Raw genomic sequence first — 16,432 nt, 5'->3', positions numbered from 1 at the left:
TATTCCATAGTATAGATAAATCACATCCTCTTGATCCATTCGTCTATTGATGGACACTTAGGCTCTTTCCATGTTTTAGCTATTGTGGAGAGTGCTGCTATGAACATTGGGGTACATGTGCTCCTATGCCTCAGCATTCCTGTATCCCTTGGGGAAATTCCTAGCAGTGCTACTGCTGGGTCCTAGGGGAGTTCTATTGTTAATTTTTTGAGGAACCTCCACACTGTTTTCCAGAGGGGCTGCACCAGTTTACATTCTCACCAACACTGTAGGAGGGTGCCAGTTTCTCCTCATCCTTGCTAGCATCTAGAGTTCTCTGATTTGCTCATTTTAGTCACTCTGACTGGCTTGATGTGGTATCTCAGTGTGGTTTTGATTTGTATTTCCTTGATGAGGAGGGATGCTGAGCATCGTTTCATGTGTCTGTTGGCCATCTGGATGTCCTCTTTGGAGAAGTGTCTGTTCATTTCTTCTGCCCATTTCTTCTCTGGGTTGTTTGTTTTTCGGGTGTGGATTTTGGTGAGTTCCTTATAGATTTTGGATATTAACCCTTTATCTGATATGTCATTTGCAACTATCTTTTCCCATTCTGTCAGTTGCCTGTTAGTTTTATGGATTGTTTCCTTTGCCATGCCGAAGCTTTTAATCTTGATGAGGTCCCAACAGTTTATTTTTGCTCTTGATTCTTTTTTTTGGGAGGGATGTGTCAAGTAAGAAATTGCTGCGGTGGAGGTCAAGGAGGTTGTTTCCTGCTTTCTCCTCTAGGGTTTTGATGGTTTCCTGTCTCACGTTCAGGTCCTAAACTCAAAAAATAAAATCCATTTTGAGTTTATTTTTGTGTACGGTGTGAGAAAATGCTCTAGTTTCATTTTTCTGCATGTTGCTGTCCAGTTCTCCCAGAGCCACCTGTTAAAAAGGCTGTCTTTTGGGGCGCCTGGTTGGCTTAGTCGGTTAAGCGTCCGACTTTCACTTAGGTCATGATCTCGCGGTTCGTGGGTTCGAGCCCCGCGTCGGGCTCTGTGCTGACTGCCAGCTCGGAGCCTGGAGCCTGTTTCAGTCTGTGACTCCCTCTCTCTCTGACCCTCCCCTGCTCGCACTGTCTCTCTCTCTCTCTCTCTCTCCTAGAAATAAATAAAAACATTAAAAAAAATTTTTTAAAGTCTGTCTTTTTTCCATTGGATACTTTTTCCTGCTTTGTCAAAGATTAGTTGGCCATACATTTGTTCGTTCAATTCTGGGTTCTCTATTCTATCCCATTGGTCTATGTGTCTGTTTTTGAGCCAATGACGCACTGTCTTGATGATTACAGTTTTGTAGTAGAGGCTAAAGTCTGGGATGGTGATCCCTCCCATTTTGGTTTTCTTCTTCAATATTACTTTGGCTATTCAGGGTCATTTGTCGTTCTATACAAATTTTAGGATTGTTTGTTCTACGTTTGAGAAGAAAGCTGGTGCGATTTTGATTGGGATTGCATTGAATGTGTAGATTGCTTTGGGCAGTATTGACACTTTAACAATAGTTATTCTTCCAATCCATGAGCATGGAACATTTTTACTTTTCTTTGTGTCTTCTTCAATTTCCTTCATAAGTTTTTTTTATACTTTACAGCATAAAGATCTTTTACATCTTTCGTTAGGTTTATTCGTAGATAGTTTATGTTTTCGGTGAATGGGATCAGTTTCTTGTACACACTCATAGTACAAAACGTAAAAACAAATTCAACAATCACGCTAACCAAGAGGGAAAACTAAAAAGTAATGAGAAAAGACAGAGGAGGGAAGGCGAATGATAGAAAATAAAAATATATTAAAAAGTCAAAAAGAAGGAAAGAAAAGGAAGAATGAAGAGAACCGATAGACAAATATTGGTTTAAAGCATATAACCAGATTTCCCAGCTACAATTAAATAGCCGGGTGTATGCAGTGCTTGTTGAAGAGCTAGAGAAAGAGAGAGACGATAGGGCGGAGATGAGGCAAAATTGGAGATAGAATGAACAGGAAGAGGGATAGGAAGCTTTTTTCAAAGAGCTAAACGGTGGAATATGTTTGGAGAGGTGAGAGAAAGAAGGTGGTGTTATCTAGAGAAACTATCTAGTCTGATTACTTCTGAGAGGCTTTGTTATACTGCCATTAACAGTTCCACTGGTCGCCTCTTCCCTGTTACTGGAGGTTGAGTGGAGGGTGGGGGAAGTGCCGCAGCCTCAGATCCGCCTGGGTCAAGCAGCAATACAATCCCAGTGCGTCTGGGGAACATAGCAACTTTAGGTCCGCAGAGTCCACTTCGCCTAACCCCGCCGCAACCGCTTTACCAGCCTCCGCCGCTTCAGCAGCCAACTTTTCGCTCACGCAGCCGCCTTTTCACCAGGTGCCAGCAGCACTTCACCTGGTCGCCACCACCGCCGCTTCAGTGGGCCGATGTCGCGCGCGCCACTGCCGCTTCACTGGGCGCTGGGACCGCCGCCTCAGGCGTTGCTGCTGGTTCACCGGCCCGCCGCCGCCTTGGATGGTGCCAGGCAAATGGCAGTTCAGTTTTTCCTGGCGCCTTCTGGACCAGGCCACCTAGTTTAAAGTCAGCACCCGAGCCAGAGCTAAAAAACATTGTCTTTCCAAGCCGAGGTTTTTTCTCTTCTCCAGGGACGGTTCTATGAGCAATCTCAGCTTTTCTTTCCTTTCCCCTGGACTTGAGGCAGCTCGCAACCACTTGCCAGTTTATCACTCACCGCAGCTGCATGCAAGCCGGGTTCCCTCCCCTCCCTCCATATCTCTGGGTCCCTTCCTGCTTTTATCTTCCCCAGTTCTCACTCATGCACTTTTGAGGTTTCTTTCCCAGTGTACTTTGTTTCTTTCTCTTCTCAAACTCCTGTGGCTCAGTGTCCTATGACTTCAGGCCTTCTCTGTTTGAGAGATGAGTGCAGGAGAAATGTATGGTGCTTCCTACTTCTCCACCATCTTGCCTCCCTGAATAAATTTCTTTAATTAACAGAAGATCTTCTCCTTTCCCTTAATTCTCTTTCGTTATATTTTAAAAATGTACCTTAATGAATTAATGTGAGTACTTACTTGGCAAGAATCTGCTTCTCCTTCTTCCATTGGCTCATCAACCATTTTAAGACCATTCACCTGAAAATATTCAAATCAAAAACTGAAATTTAGGATTACTAGAAAAAGAGTAAGAACTAAGAAAAATATAACAACTAGATATTCCATCATGCTCTAATAAGATCCACACCTACTGAAACTCAACATGACAAACAACATATAAAAAGTATTTAGGAAAGGAACATTAAATATGGTTTCCAGGTTATTCTTGAGAATCCTTAACTTTCAGAGCTGTAGATTTCATTCCATATTATTTAGAGCTTTGCTATGATAGATTAACGTATACTAAATATATGACATGTGTGGCTTCATTAATACTCTTCCCAGCCAAACACCAAGTATTGAATTAAAAATAGGCAGAGAATCTAAATAGACATGTTTCCAAAGACATACAGAAGTCCAATAGGCACATGAAAAGATCCTCAACAATACTAATCATCAGAGAAATTAAATTCAAAACCACAATGAGATATCACCCCACACCTACGAAAGTGGCAATTTAAAAGACAAGAAATAAAAAGCATTGTTAAGGATGTGGAGAATACAGAACCATTGTGTAGTATGGTGAAAATGTAAACTGGGGTAGCCATTGTGGAAAAGAGTATAGAGGTTCTTCAAAAAAGTAAAAATAGAAATAATATACAATCCAGCAATTCTTCCAGGTATTTACATAAAGCAAACAAAAACACTAATTGGAAAAGACATATCCACTCCTATATTTATTGCAGCTTTACTTGCAATAGCCAAGATACGGAAGCAATCTAAGTATCCACTGGTAGTTAAATGGATAAAGAAAATGTGAGATACACACATACACACCCATCCCCCCACATGAATGTATATGTACACACTCATAGTATACTACTTAGCCATGAAAATGAATGAAATCTGGCCATTTATGACAACATGGAGGAATCTACAGAGTGTTATGTTAAGTGAAATGAGTCAGAGAGAGGAGTTCTAGAGAGAGAGGAAGGATAAGGAAAATACGTGATGGGGATGAAGAGGAGATGAACTTTCAGTTATGAAATAAATAAGACACAAAGATGACAGCATAGGGAATATAGTCAATAACATTGAAATAACTTTGCATGGTGACAAATGATAACTACACATATCATGGTGAGGATTTCAAAATAAATATAAATGCCAAATCACTATATTGTACACCTGAAATTAATATAATGTTATACGACAACTATACTTCAAAAACACTTTAAGCATAAATTTGTAAATTTCTTTCTTTATTTTGATAGACAGAGAGCACAAGTGGTGGAGGGTCAGAGAGAGAGGAGAGAGATAATCTGAAGCAGGCTCCATCACTGTCAGCACAGAGCCCAATGTGGGGCTCGAACTCATGAACTGTAAGATCATGACCTGAGCTGAAATCAAGAGCTGGATACTTAACCAACAGAGCCAACCAGGTGTCCCTAATTTAAAAAAAAAAAATAAAAGTTCTCCCCAACTAAGTATTTATGAGAGGATAGAAGCGGGATGCCACAGAAATATCTACTGTGGAGATATATTTAAAACAAATTAGGATAGGAAGAGTTTTATATAATTGTACTGTTGTTAATTCCTTTCCTTTCATTCAGTTCAATTAAATTTTGAGTTACTCTACAGAAGAATAAACTATAGAAAAAATATATATAAGTCGCTATTAAAACAGAATTAATTTAACATACAAAGTTCAGTAGGTGATAATAGTCTTCAAGCACTACTTTAGGAAAGACTTAACTGTAGAGGACTTAGATCAAGGGTCTGCAAACAATGACCCAATGGGCCAAATCTGCCCCCACTGTTTTTTGTTTTTATTTTTTGTTTTTTTTTGTGTGAATAAAATTTTACTGGAACACAGACACATCCATTTGTGTCCATATTATCTATGGATGCTTTCTCACTGCAACAGCAAAGTTTAATAGATGAAAGTCCCCTATACCTGCAAATCCTGAAATATTTACTACTTGGCCCTTTACAAAAAAAATTCTGTCAACTAGAGATCTAAGATGTTTGAAAAATAAAAACAGCAAGATTTTCTAGAAAAAAAGAAATTTAACCAATGCCTATTTATGAATCTACAGAAAAGAAAAGAGAAAAGAAAAGAAACAGGGAAGGAGGGAGAGATGGAGGGAGGGAGGAAGGGAGGGAGGAAGAAAGGGGGTCGCCTGGGTGGCTCAGTCGGTTAAGTGGCCTACTTCAGCTCAGGTCATGATCTCACCATTCATGGGTTCGAGCTCCGCTTAGGGCTCTGTGCTGATGGCTAGCTCAGAGCTTGAAGCCTGCTTCAGGTTCTGTATCTCCGTCTCTATGACCCTTCCCTGCTCACGCTGTCTCTCACTCTCAGAAATAAATAAAAAAACATTAATTTTTTTTTTTTAAAAATAAAAGGAAGGAAGGAAGGAAGGAAGGAAGGAAGGAAGGAAGGAAGGAAGGAAGGAAGAAGGAAGGAAGGAAAGAAGGAAGGAAGGAAAGAAGGAAGGGAAGGAGGAAATAGAGCCTCTCGTGACGGTCAAAAAGAAATAAGTTTATCTCTCCTTTAGTTATAAGTTAAAATATCTACACAAAATAAAAAAAGAACTACCTAAGGACTCTGAAAATTAAATATCAAGCAGGTTAGGGATGGACAACAAAACTTAAAAAAAAATAACTAGTATTGTGGTGAGTTTCCTGGGTTTATTTCCAACCTTTATCTCTTGACTTTGGTCCGAGAAGAGATTGAGTCATGGAACCCTGCAGGGAGTAAGAACAATATTTCCAAGAGAAACTCCAGTTTTTAAAAAAAATGGACCCAGAAAAGAGGCACTTTTCAGCTGGTGAACATAAGAATCACAAGTTTTCTTTTTTTTTCCTCTTTGACTTCCAGTCCTGATCTAAGGCAAGTCCCTATTAAGAGAAAACCTATCTGATCAAAGAGAGCAGTAAAAGAGCCCCATATGATTTAAAAAAGGGGGGGAGTATAATCCCTGTTATATTTTCACGTTCTCCTTCACTTCACCCCACGGGCACCCCCAACATAAGCTGTGTGACATCATCAAAGACTAAAACTCTGAGAAACTCTATTTCTGGTCAGAGGAACCAGGATAAGAGGCTCATTGGAACCAGAGAATTCATAGAAGAAATCATGGAGAAGACAGAATGGGAAAAGGAGATCCCCTAATTCTGTGTATGAACAGACCTAAGTCATAGTCTCAACAACAAGTGGCATGTATGTGGAATAGAATCAAAGGAGCCTAACAAAGGGCTTGAAAGCTGAACTGCAATATCAACCACTGCTCAGGCCTTAAACTAACCAATGAGTTAGCACATGCAGAGTTCTGACCCAAATTATCTGAAGACATAACCAACACTGGAACCATCATACAGAGAGGGTGAGATAGAACTTGAACCTAACAAGGAAGATTGTGCGCTGAAACCGTCAAAATTAATAGACATCAATCCCACTATAACTCCAATGCTGAAATATCTGACAAGGATCATGCAACTATTATAAATATGCTTTTGGTTAAAAATAAACACACTTGAAAAATAAACACACTAGAGTGGAATATAAAAAGTTATCAGCAAAAAAATATAAACTATTAAAAAAAAAAAAACAAGTGTAGAGGTGTTTCAGTGGCTTAGTTGGTCAAGCATCCGACTCTTGATTTTGGCTCAGGTCATGGTCTCAAGGTATGTGAGTTGGAACACCACATCAGGTTCTGTGCTGACAGTGCAGAGTCTGCTTGGGATTCTCTCTCGCGCTCTCTCTCTGCCCTTTGCATGTATTCTCTCTCTCTCTTCTCTCTCTGTCTCTGTCTCTTTCTCTCTCTCCCTATCTCTCAAAATAAATAAATAAACTTAAAAAATGTAAATAATTTCAAACAAAAATAATTGTATGATTTAAAAAGAATTGGATTGGGTCAATAACAAAATGGAAATGGCAGAGAAAATAGTAAACTTGAACATATAGCAACAGAAATTAACCAATATGAAAAAGAAAATTAAAAATTATTAAAGGCAAATGAACAGAGGCTCAGATACAAGTGGAATGTGAGAAGATCTAAAATCCGTATCATTAACATTTTAGAAAAAGGAGATTTACAGAACAAACTATTTAAATAAATAATGGCAAATCTATCCACATAAAATTTGAAAAGATAAAAATCTATTGAGACTAGTTGTTGCTTAGGGGTATAGGATAAGGAAAGAGGGGAACAGATAAAGGGTAAAAGGTTTATTCATGACATGATAAACAAAGTTCTAAACTTGTGGTGATAGCTGTGCATATCTGTAAATACACTAATATTTTGCTATGTAAAAGCTTTTTAATTTTTGACATATAAATGACATACAATATTGCAATATTTTCAAGCATACAACAGTGAATTCACATTTGTATTTGTTGCAAGATGGCCACCAAAATAATATAGTTACCATGTACCATCTTACAAAGTTATGGGGTGCCTGGGTGGCTCAGTCGGTTAAGCATCCAACTTCAGCTCAGGTCATGATCTCACAGTTCGTGGGTTCAAGCCCCACGTTGGGCTCTGTGCTGACAGCTAGCTCAGAGCCTGGAACCTGTCTTTGGATTCTGTTTCTCCCTCTCTCTCTGACCCTCCCCTTCTCGGACTGTCTCTCTCTGACTCTCAAAATTTGAAAAAAAAAATTTTTAAAGTTAATATAATGTTACTAGTTATAACACATCCCATGTTGTATATCATATACATATGATTTGTTTATAACTCACCTCCCTAACCCCCCCACCAATCTGTTCTCTGTATCATGAACCTGGATTTTGTTTTATTTTGTTTCTACTTGTACATAAGATCATGTGGTATTTGTCTTTTTCTATATGACTTATTTTGCTTAGTATAATAACCCTGAAGGTCAGTCCACACTATTGCAAATAACAGAATTTCATTTGTTTTTGTGGATAAGTTATATTCCATAGAATGTGTGTGAAAATATACATACACGTCCTCTTGTTTACTCATTCATCACCAATGGACAGTTTGGTTGTTACCATATCTTGGCTATATAAATAATGCTGAAATAAACATAGAAGTTAATATATCGTTTTGAATTAGTGTCTTTATTTTCTTTGGAAAGGTACCCAGTAATGCAATTGCTGGATCCTACCTACAGTAGCTCTATGTTTACTTTTTTGAGAAACCTCAATACTATATTCCATAGTGGCTACACACATATGTATTCTCACCATAAAAGTGTGAGTTTCCATTTTTTTCCATATCCTCCCCAACACTTGTTATCTTTTTGATAACAGCCATTCTCACAGGAGTTAGGTAATATCTCCATGGTTTTGATTTGTAATTTCTTGCTCATTAGTGATGTTGAGAATCTTTTCATATGCCTTTTGGCTATTAGTAAGTCTTCTTTAGAAAAATGTCTACTGAGATTCTCTGAACATTTTAAAATTTTTTAAAGATTTTATTTTTTAAGTAATCTCTACACCCAACACATGTTGAGCCACATGACTCAAATTTACAACCCTGAGATTAATAGTCATGTGCTCTACCAACTGAGCCACCTAGGTGTTCCCCTCAGTCCATTTTTTATATTTTTAGTGTTTATTTATTTTTGAGAGAGAGAGACAGACACAGAGGGCGGGGGGGACATAAGCAGCGGAGGGGCAGAGAGAGGGAAACAGAATCCCAAGCGGGCTCTGGGCTGTCAGTGCCAAGCCCAACACTCCAACACTGAGCTCAAATTCACCAATTGTGAGATCATAACCTGAGATGAAATCAAAAGTCCAACACTTAGCCGATTGAGACACCCAGGCAACCATGCCCATTTTTTAAATCTTTTTGTTGTGTGTGTGTGTGTATTTGCTTTGTGTGTTTGTGGGTGTGTGCATGTCTGTGTGTGTGTGTGTGTGTGTGTGTTTGGTAATTGAGTTGTATGAGTTCTTTCTATATTTTGGATATTAACCCCTTATCATATATATGATTTGCAAATATGTTATCCTTTCAATGAACTGCTGAAAACCATTTTTGATGGTTTTTCTTTGCTGTGCTGAAGCTTTTTAGTTTAAAGTAGTCCCATTTAGGGGCGACTGGGTGGCTCAGTTGGTTAAGCGTCCAACTTCAGCTCATCTCATGATCTCACAGTTTATGAGTTTGAGCCCCATGTCAGTCTTTATGCTGACAGCTCAGAGCCTGGAGCATACTTCAGATTCTGTATCTCCCTCTCTTTTGGGCCCTCTCCTGCTCACTCTCTGTCTCTCTCTCTCTCACTCTTCAAAAGTAAACGCTAATTAAAGAAAAAGTAGTCCCATTTCTTTATTTTTGCTTTTGCTTCCTTGCATTATGAATCAGATCCAAAAAACATATTGCTAAAACTGATATCAAAGAGCTTACCATCTAAGTTTTCTTCTAGATTTTTTATGGTTTCTGGTCTTAAGGCCAAGTACTTATTGCATTTTGAGCTAGTTTTGTATATGGTATAAGATAGCATTCCAGTATCATTCTTTAGATGTAGCTGTCAAGTTTTCACAATACCATTTATTAAAGAGGCTGCATTTTCCCCATTGTATATTCTTGCCACCTTTGTCATAAATAAACTGAGTATATTTTGTTGCTCTTTGCTTCTGGACTCCCTATTCTGTTCCATTGATCAATGTGTCTGTTTTTATGCCAATACCATACTGTTTTGATTACTATAGTTTTGCAATACAGTTTAAAATCAGGGTCCTGGGTATCCAGCTTTATTCTTTCTCAAGACTCTCTTGGCTATTTAGAGTTTCTTGTGGTTCTATACAAATCTTGTCTAGTTCTGTAAAAAGCAAATCAGTGTAATTTTTAGAGGGACTACATTGAATCTGTAGATTTTGGGTAGTCTGAACAGTTTAAGATGTTTAATAATATTAATGATTTCAACCCATGAGCACGGAATATCTTTCCATTTATTTGTTTTTCTTCAGTTCTTTTCATCAATACTTTATAGTTTACAGTGTACAGGTCTTCACCTTCTTGGTTAAATGTATTTATATTTTATTGATTTTGATACAATTCAAAATAGAATGGTTTTCTTGATTTCTTTCTTATTAGCTGATAGTTTTGTGGTGGAGTCTTTAGGGTTTTCTAAATATAGTATCATGTCATCTGCAAATAGTGACAGCTTTACTTCTTTCTTGGCAATTTGGATGCCTTTTATTTATTTTATTCACTTGCTGTAGCTAAAATTTCCAATACTATGTTGAATAAAAGTGAAGATAATAGGCAACTTTGTCGTCTTCTTGATCTTAAGGGGAAAGTTTACATTTCACTGTTGAATAATTTCTGCGGGTTGGTCATATATGGCCTTTATTATATTGAGGTACATTCCCTCTATACCTACTTTGTTGAGAGTTATCATAAATGAAAGTTGCATTTTGTCAAATGTTTTTTCTGCATCTATTGAGAGGATTATATGATTGTTATCTTTCATTATGTTAATGTGGTGCATCACATTGATTGATTTGTAGATGTTGAATCATCCTCGAATCCTTGGAATTGGTTCCATGTGATCATGATGTATGATCCTTTTAATGTATTGTTGAATTCAGTTTGTCAATATTTAGTTTAGGTTTTTGACATTTCATTTTATTAGGGATATTGGCCTGTAATTTTTTTTAAGTCTGTGCATTTGGTTTTGGAATCAGGTTCATGCTGGCTTTGTAAAATGAATTTGGAGCATTCCCTCTGCATCCATTTTGGAAGGGTTTGAGGACAGATTGTAAATCTTATTTGAATGCTTGGTATAATTCACCAGTAAAGCCATAGGCTTACATGCTTTTATTCATATAGAGAATTTTGATTACAAATTCAATCTCCTTAATAGTAATTGGTTTATTCAGATTTTTTAAGTCATTCAGTCTTGGAAAATTATAAATTTCTGGAATTTGTTCATTTCTCCTATGTAGTCTAATTTTTTGGTGTATAATTTTCATAATAACCTATTATGACCTTTTCTATTTCTATATTATCACTTGAAACTTCTCTTTCATTTCTGATTTTATTTATTTGAGTCCTGTGTTTTTGTTGGTGAGTCTAGCCAAATTTTTTGTTTGTTTGTTTTTAATGTTTATTCATTTTTTGAGAGAGAGAGATAGAGCATGAGGCAGGGAGGAGCAGAAAGAGAGCGAGACACAGACTCTGAAGCAGTCTCCAGGCTCTAAGCTATCAGCACAGAGACTGACGTGGGGGTGAAACCCACAAAACCATGACTTGATCTGAAGTCGGACGCTTAACCAACTAAGCCACCCAGGTGCCCCTGAGTCTAGTCAAAGTTTTAATTTAGTTTATCTTTTCAAATAATCAGCTCTTTATGGAAAGATCCCTAGTATCCATCAACTGATGAATGGATAAAGATGTGGTATATATACACAATGGAATATTACTCACCCATCAAAAAGAATGATATCTTGTAATTTGCAACAATGTGGATGGAGCTAGAGTGTATTATGCAAAGTTAAATAAGTCAGTCAGAGAAAGATACCATATGATTTCAATCATGTGGAATTTAGGAAACAAAACAGATGAACATACTAGAAGAGAAAAAATAAAGACAGAGAAGCAAACCATAAAAAGACTGTTAGTGATAGAGAACAAAGTGAGAATTGATGGAGGAAGGTGGGTGGGGGGTTGGCTAAATGTGTGATGGGCATTAATGAGAGCACATGTTATGATGAGCATTGGATGTTACATGTAAGTGATGAATCACTAAATTGTATTCCTGAAATCAATATTACACTAAATTGTGTTAACCAACTAGAATTTAAATAAAATTCTGGAAGAAAAAAATGAGAATGAGCTCTTAATTTTGTTGATCTTTACTATTATCTTTTTAGTCTCTATTTCATTTGTTTTCCCTCTTACCTTTATTATTTCCTTTCTTCTATTAACTTTGGGATTATTTTTCTAGTTTCTTTAGGTATAAAGTTAAATTATTTGGCGTACTTTAGTGGCTCAGTTGGTTAAATGTCCAACTGATTTTGGCTCAGGTCATGATCTCATTTCATGGGATCAAGACTCACATGTGCTATCAGCACAGAGCCTGCTTAAGATTCTTTCTCTCCCTGCCCCTCCACCACTCTCTCTTGCATGCTTTTTCAAAATAAATAAATAAAGTTAAATTGTTTGAGATTTCTCTTTGTTCTTGAGGTAGGCCTTTACTGCTATGACCTTTCCTCTTAGTTCTTTGATGCATCTAAAAGGTTTTGGTATGTAGTATTTCTGTTTTCATTTATCTCTAGGTATTTTTTGATGTCTCCTATGATATCTTCTACAACCCTGTAGTTATCCAGTAACATGTTTAATCTCCATGTATTTGTGTATTTTTTTTCAGTTTTCTTCTTTAATTTTTAGACTCAGACCACTGTGGTCATAAAAGATGCTTGATATTATTCCATTCTTCTTGAATATATTGAGACTATATTGGGTACATATATATTTATAAATAGTAGATTTTTTGCTGAATTAACCCTTTTATCATTATGTAGAGGTTCTCTTTGTTGTTTATTACAGTCTTTGTTTCAAAGTCTTTTTTTTATCTAAGTGTAGCTATTTCTTTTCATTTCTATTTGCATGAAAAATATTTTCCCATACTTTCCCTTTCAGTCTGTGTGTGTTCTTACTTCTGAAATAACTCTCTCATAGGAAGTATATAACATGTCTTTTTGTTTTGTTTTTAACCCATACCTTTGATTGGAGGAGTTATACCATTTACATTTAAAGCAATTATTGATAATTATGTAGCTACTGACATTTTTTCAATGTTTTGTGGTTGTTTCTATAGTTCTCCTGTGTTCCTTCTTTTTCCCTTTCTTTACTTGTGGTTAATGACTTTCTTTAGTGATATATTTAGACTCCTTTCCCATTTTCCTTAGTGTATTTATTATAAGATTTTGCACTGTGGTTACCATAAGGCTCAGATATATTATTCTATGTAAATGACAGTCTATTTCAAGTTGATAGCAACTTATACTTGAACACCTTCCATAACTCTACATTTTTACTTCATACCCTACATTTTATGTTTTTTATTGACACAAAATGAACAACCCCTTCTAAAATTTCCTTATAAAAAAAGGAAGAGAGTTTTATTCAAGCTCAAGTTAGTACAGCAGCCTGGTATACACAATCTTATTCACAAAGAAGAGAAGCAGCTTCAGTAAAGGAACATTTAGTATAGAATTATTTACACATTTTATATAAGAAGTTATATATTATTAGTCAAAGAACATTTCAAAAAGTTGTAGACCTTAAGTTTCTAGTATATATAGGTTGTATGACTTTACCCTTATGGGAGCCAGTGAAATTTCTTACTGTTTTCTTATCTTTTGTCTTCATAATGCTATTTTTGGTTATTTTCTTTAATGCAGCAGATATACAATGTGTTCTTAGACCAGAACTATATAGAGGCCATCCTTTGAGGTTTTGCCAAGTCATTTTAACTTTGGTAAGGATAGATTCCTTGAGAGCCCAGAACCAGGGCTCATAAACATTAAAAGCTGGAAACTTCCTGTATCAGATTTAGCACTGTGGTTATCATGAGGTAAACCTATATGATCCTATGCATATAACAGTCTATTTTAGGATGATAGCAACTTACATTTGAAAACATCCCATAATTCTACATTTTTACTTCTCAACCTGCATTTTATGTTTTATGTCACTTTTTACATATTTTTATTTTATAAAACCTATAACTAGTTTTATTTAATATTACTTTTCCTTTTTAATCTTCATGGAAGCTTATAAGTGATTTAACCATTACCTTAAGTCTATATTTATCATTTCCAATGAGATTTTTACTTTTGTATGTTTTCATGTTATTAACTAGTGCCATTTATTTTCAGAGTAAAGAGTCCTGTTGACATTTCTTGTAAGGCCAATTTAGTAGTGATGAACTCCTTTAGCTTTTGCTTGTCTGGAACATTCTTTATCTTTCTTTCAAAGCTGAAATGACTATCTTCCTGGGTAGAATATTTTTATTTTTTTTCCTCTCATCACTTTGAATATGTCAGTTTGAAACTCCCTTCTGGCTTTCAATGTTTCTGCTGAGAAATCCAGATAGCCTCATGAGGTTTCCTTTGTATGCAATAATTTGTTTTTCTCTTGCTGCTTTTAAGATTTTCTCTTTATATTTAACTTTGGATATTTTAATTATAATATGTCTTGGTGGGGCTCTCCTTGGGTTCATTATATTTGGAATTCTCTGGGCTTCCTGGACCTAGATGTCTGTTTCCTTCCCTACATTAGGGGAATCTTTAGTCATTATTTCTACAATTTGACATTCTGGAAAATGTCTCTCAGTTATCTTCATACTTCTTTATATATTTTTTTTTCTTCCTACTCTGTCCAAGTGAGTGCCATTGATTCATCTTCCAGCTCAATGATCTGCACTTATACATTATGTAGTCTGCTATTGAACCACTCTCATGTGTTTTTCAATGCAGTTATGATATTCTTCAGCTCTGTGACTTCTGTTTGGTTATTTTGCCTTTGATCACTTTATTGTGTTCATTCATTCTTCTTCCAAGATCAGTAAGCATCTTTGTAATCATTATTTTGAATTATTTCTGATCTCCATAATATTAGATCTTTTTTGTAAGGCTTTGTTCTGTTCTTTCCTTTGGAATATATTTCTTTGTATCCTCATTTTGTTTCTGTATGTGTTTGTTTCTATTATTAGGTGTAACAGCCAACTCTCTCAGGCTTGAAGAAGTCACTTTGTGTAGGTGATGATACTTCACGTTCAACCTTGCCCTAGCTCTAGCTGTCTCTTGAAACTTTATGATGGTCTAAACCACTTGATTTATTCTTGATATGCCCCCATTTCTGAGAGTATGTCAAAACCTGTCAATAATCCAAGTGGATGAACCTCATTTAACACCTAGTTTCAGGTTGATTGGAAGCCAGACCCTCAGGCAGCAGCTTTTAATGTATGCAAATATATACAGTTCTGTGGGGGCCATAACCATAATCCCTGCTGGCTTCCAGACCAGGAAATTTAGAGGTCTCCCTTGGGTGAGAGTTGCAAAACTCAGGCCTCTAGATGAGTGTATAAGCCTTTTTCTGGGAAAACTTCTTAAGCTGTAACAAAGCCAAGAGAGTGTGAAAGATGATGCCTTCCTGCTTACACTCCCTGGGTGTGCCTCAGGCTCTAGATATGTGAGTAACAGAAACCTTTTCCTCAGGCTTAAGCTCTAGGCTATTTAATGGGTCTTTACACAGGAAGACTGAGGCTGCATTTCAATCTGTTCTATGTGTAGTGCCCTTGGGGCCTGCCAAGTGCTGTCTTTTCAGTTGTTACAGCTCTCAAATTCTAGCCCTCTGGGCCACCATGGCCAGGCAATCAAGTAGTATCCTCTGCGTGGATTCCATGCTCCCACTGGCTCTACGAAGGCAGATGGAGAGTGTAGTGGGTGAGTTACATTTGCAGGCTTCAGAAGGCAAATATTGGGAACATGTCTGCAGGCACCTACAGGATTTGTACACACATGCACACAGGCTTTAGGCTGGAAACTGGAGGATGTTGTGACAACTCACACTTACCAGTCCCAGGCAGGGTGTGGGTGAATTTCATGACCACTTGTCTTTACAGACCTTAGCTAGGGAGCAGAAGAACTCCATGACCATTCACACTTAACCACCCCAGGAAGGGAACTGAGGAGTACTGCAAATATCTATGCTTTCTCCAGTCTCAGCAAGTGTCATAACTGCTCATCCTGCCTGGTCCAGCAAGGTGGTAGACGGATGCTGCATTCAAGCCTGTCCACCTCTGCTAGCAGGCTATGTGGAAAGCACGATGGCATCCACTAGCATCTCTCTCTCCAGGGAACATCTCAAATGTTTCCTTGTCCTCCAGAAGAAGCCCCCAAATAAATAAGTGAATCTCCTTCACATAAAATCTAGATACTTTTGGAACTACTGGTTTTTAGCTGAGTCTTGAAGCAAGCAAGACTAGTGCTTGCTGGTGAATCTCGGCGTCCTACAGCACTTTGGCACTCCCAAACATCAGCCCCATTGGTTTTCAAAGCCAGACATTTTTGGGGGATCATCTTTCTGGTGCAGATGCCAGGGAACAGCATATAATGTAGGGCACCAACCCCTTGCTCCTCAGGGAGAAGCACCTGTCATGTGAGATTCCTCCCTTCTGTGTGTTCCTGTGCATGGGAGTGAGGTTTTTTGTAAGACAATGTCTCTAACTCTACTGTCTGTCTTGATGTGGTCCTTTTATTTTTTGTTGTGGAGAGGATTCCATGAAGTTTTCAAATCCTTTGCAGAGAGAAATGACCCTATATACATATCTGTAAATAGGGTGTGCCTGTGAGAGGAGGCGAGTTTAGGATC

General features: G+C 37.3%; 1 protein-coding gene across 1 annotated transcript in view; it reads right to left on the bottom strand.

Moving 5' to 3' along the window:
• The window catches only part of RPS6KA6 (ribosomal protein S6 kinase A6), a 207,446-nt gene that overhangs the window by 152,994 nt on the left and 38,020 nt on the right, over nt 1-16,432 (bottom strand). Inside the window, exon 2 of the mRNA XM_039223354.1 lies at nt 3,060-3,119. Within this exon, the coding sequence (XP_039079285.1) occupies nt 3,060-3,119 (60 nt within the window). The remainder of the gene's footprint in view (nt 1-3,059; nt 3,120-16,432) is intronic.

Source organism: Hyaena hyaena, unplaced genomic scaffold (assembly GCF_003009895.1).
Source record: "Hyaena hyaena isolate Hyena2069 unplaced genomic scaffold, ASM300989v1 scaffold_1340, whole genome shotgun sequence".
In the NCBI taxonomy this organism is placed as follows: Eukaryota; Metazoa; Chordata; class Mammalia; order Carnivora; family Hyaenidae; genus Hyaena; species Hyaena hyaena.
This window is presented reverse-complemented; position numbering and strand designations above follow the sequence as displayed.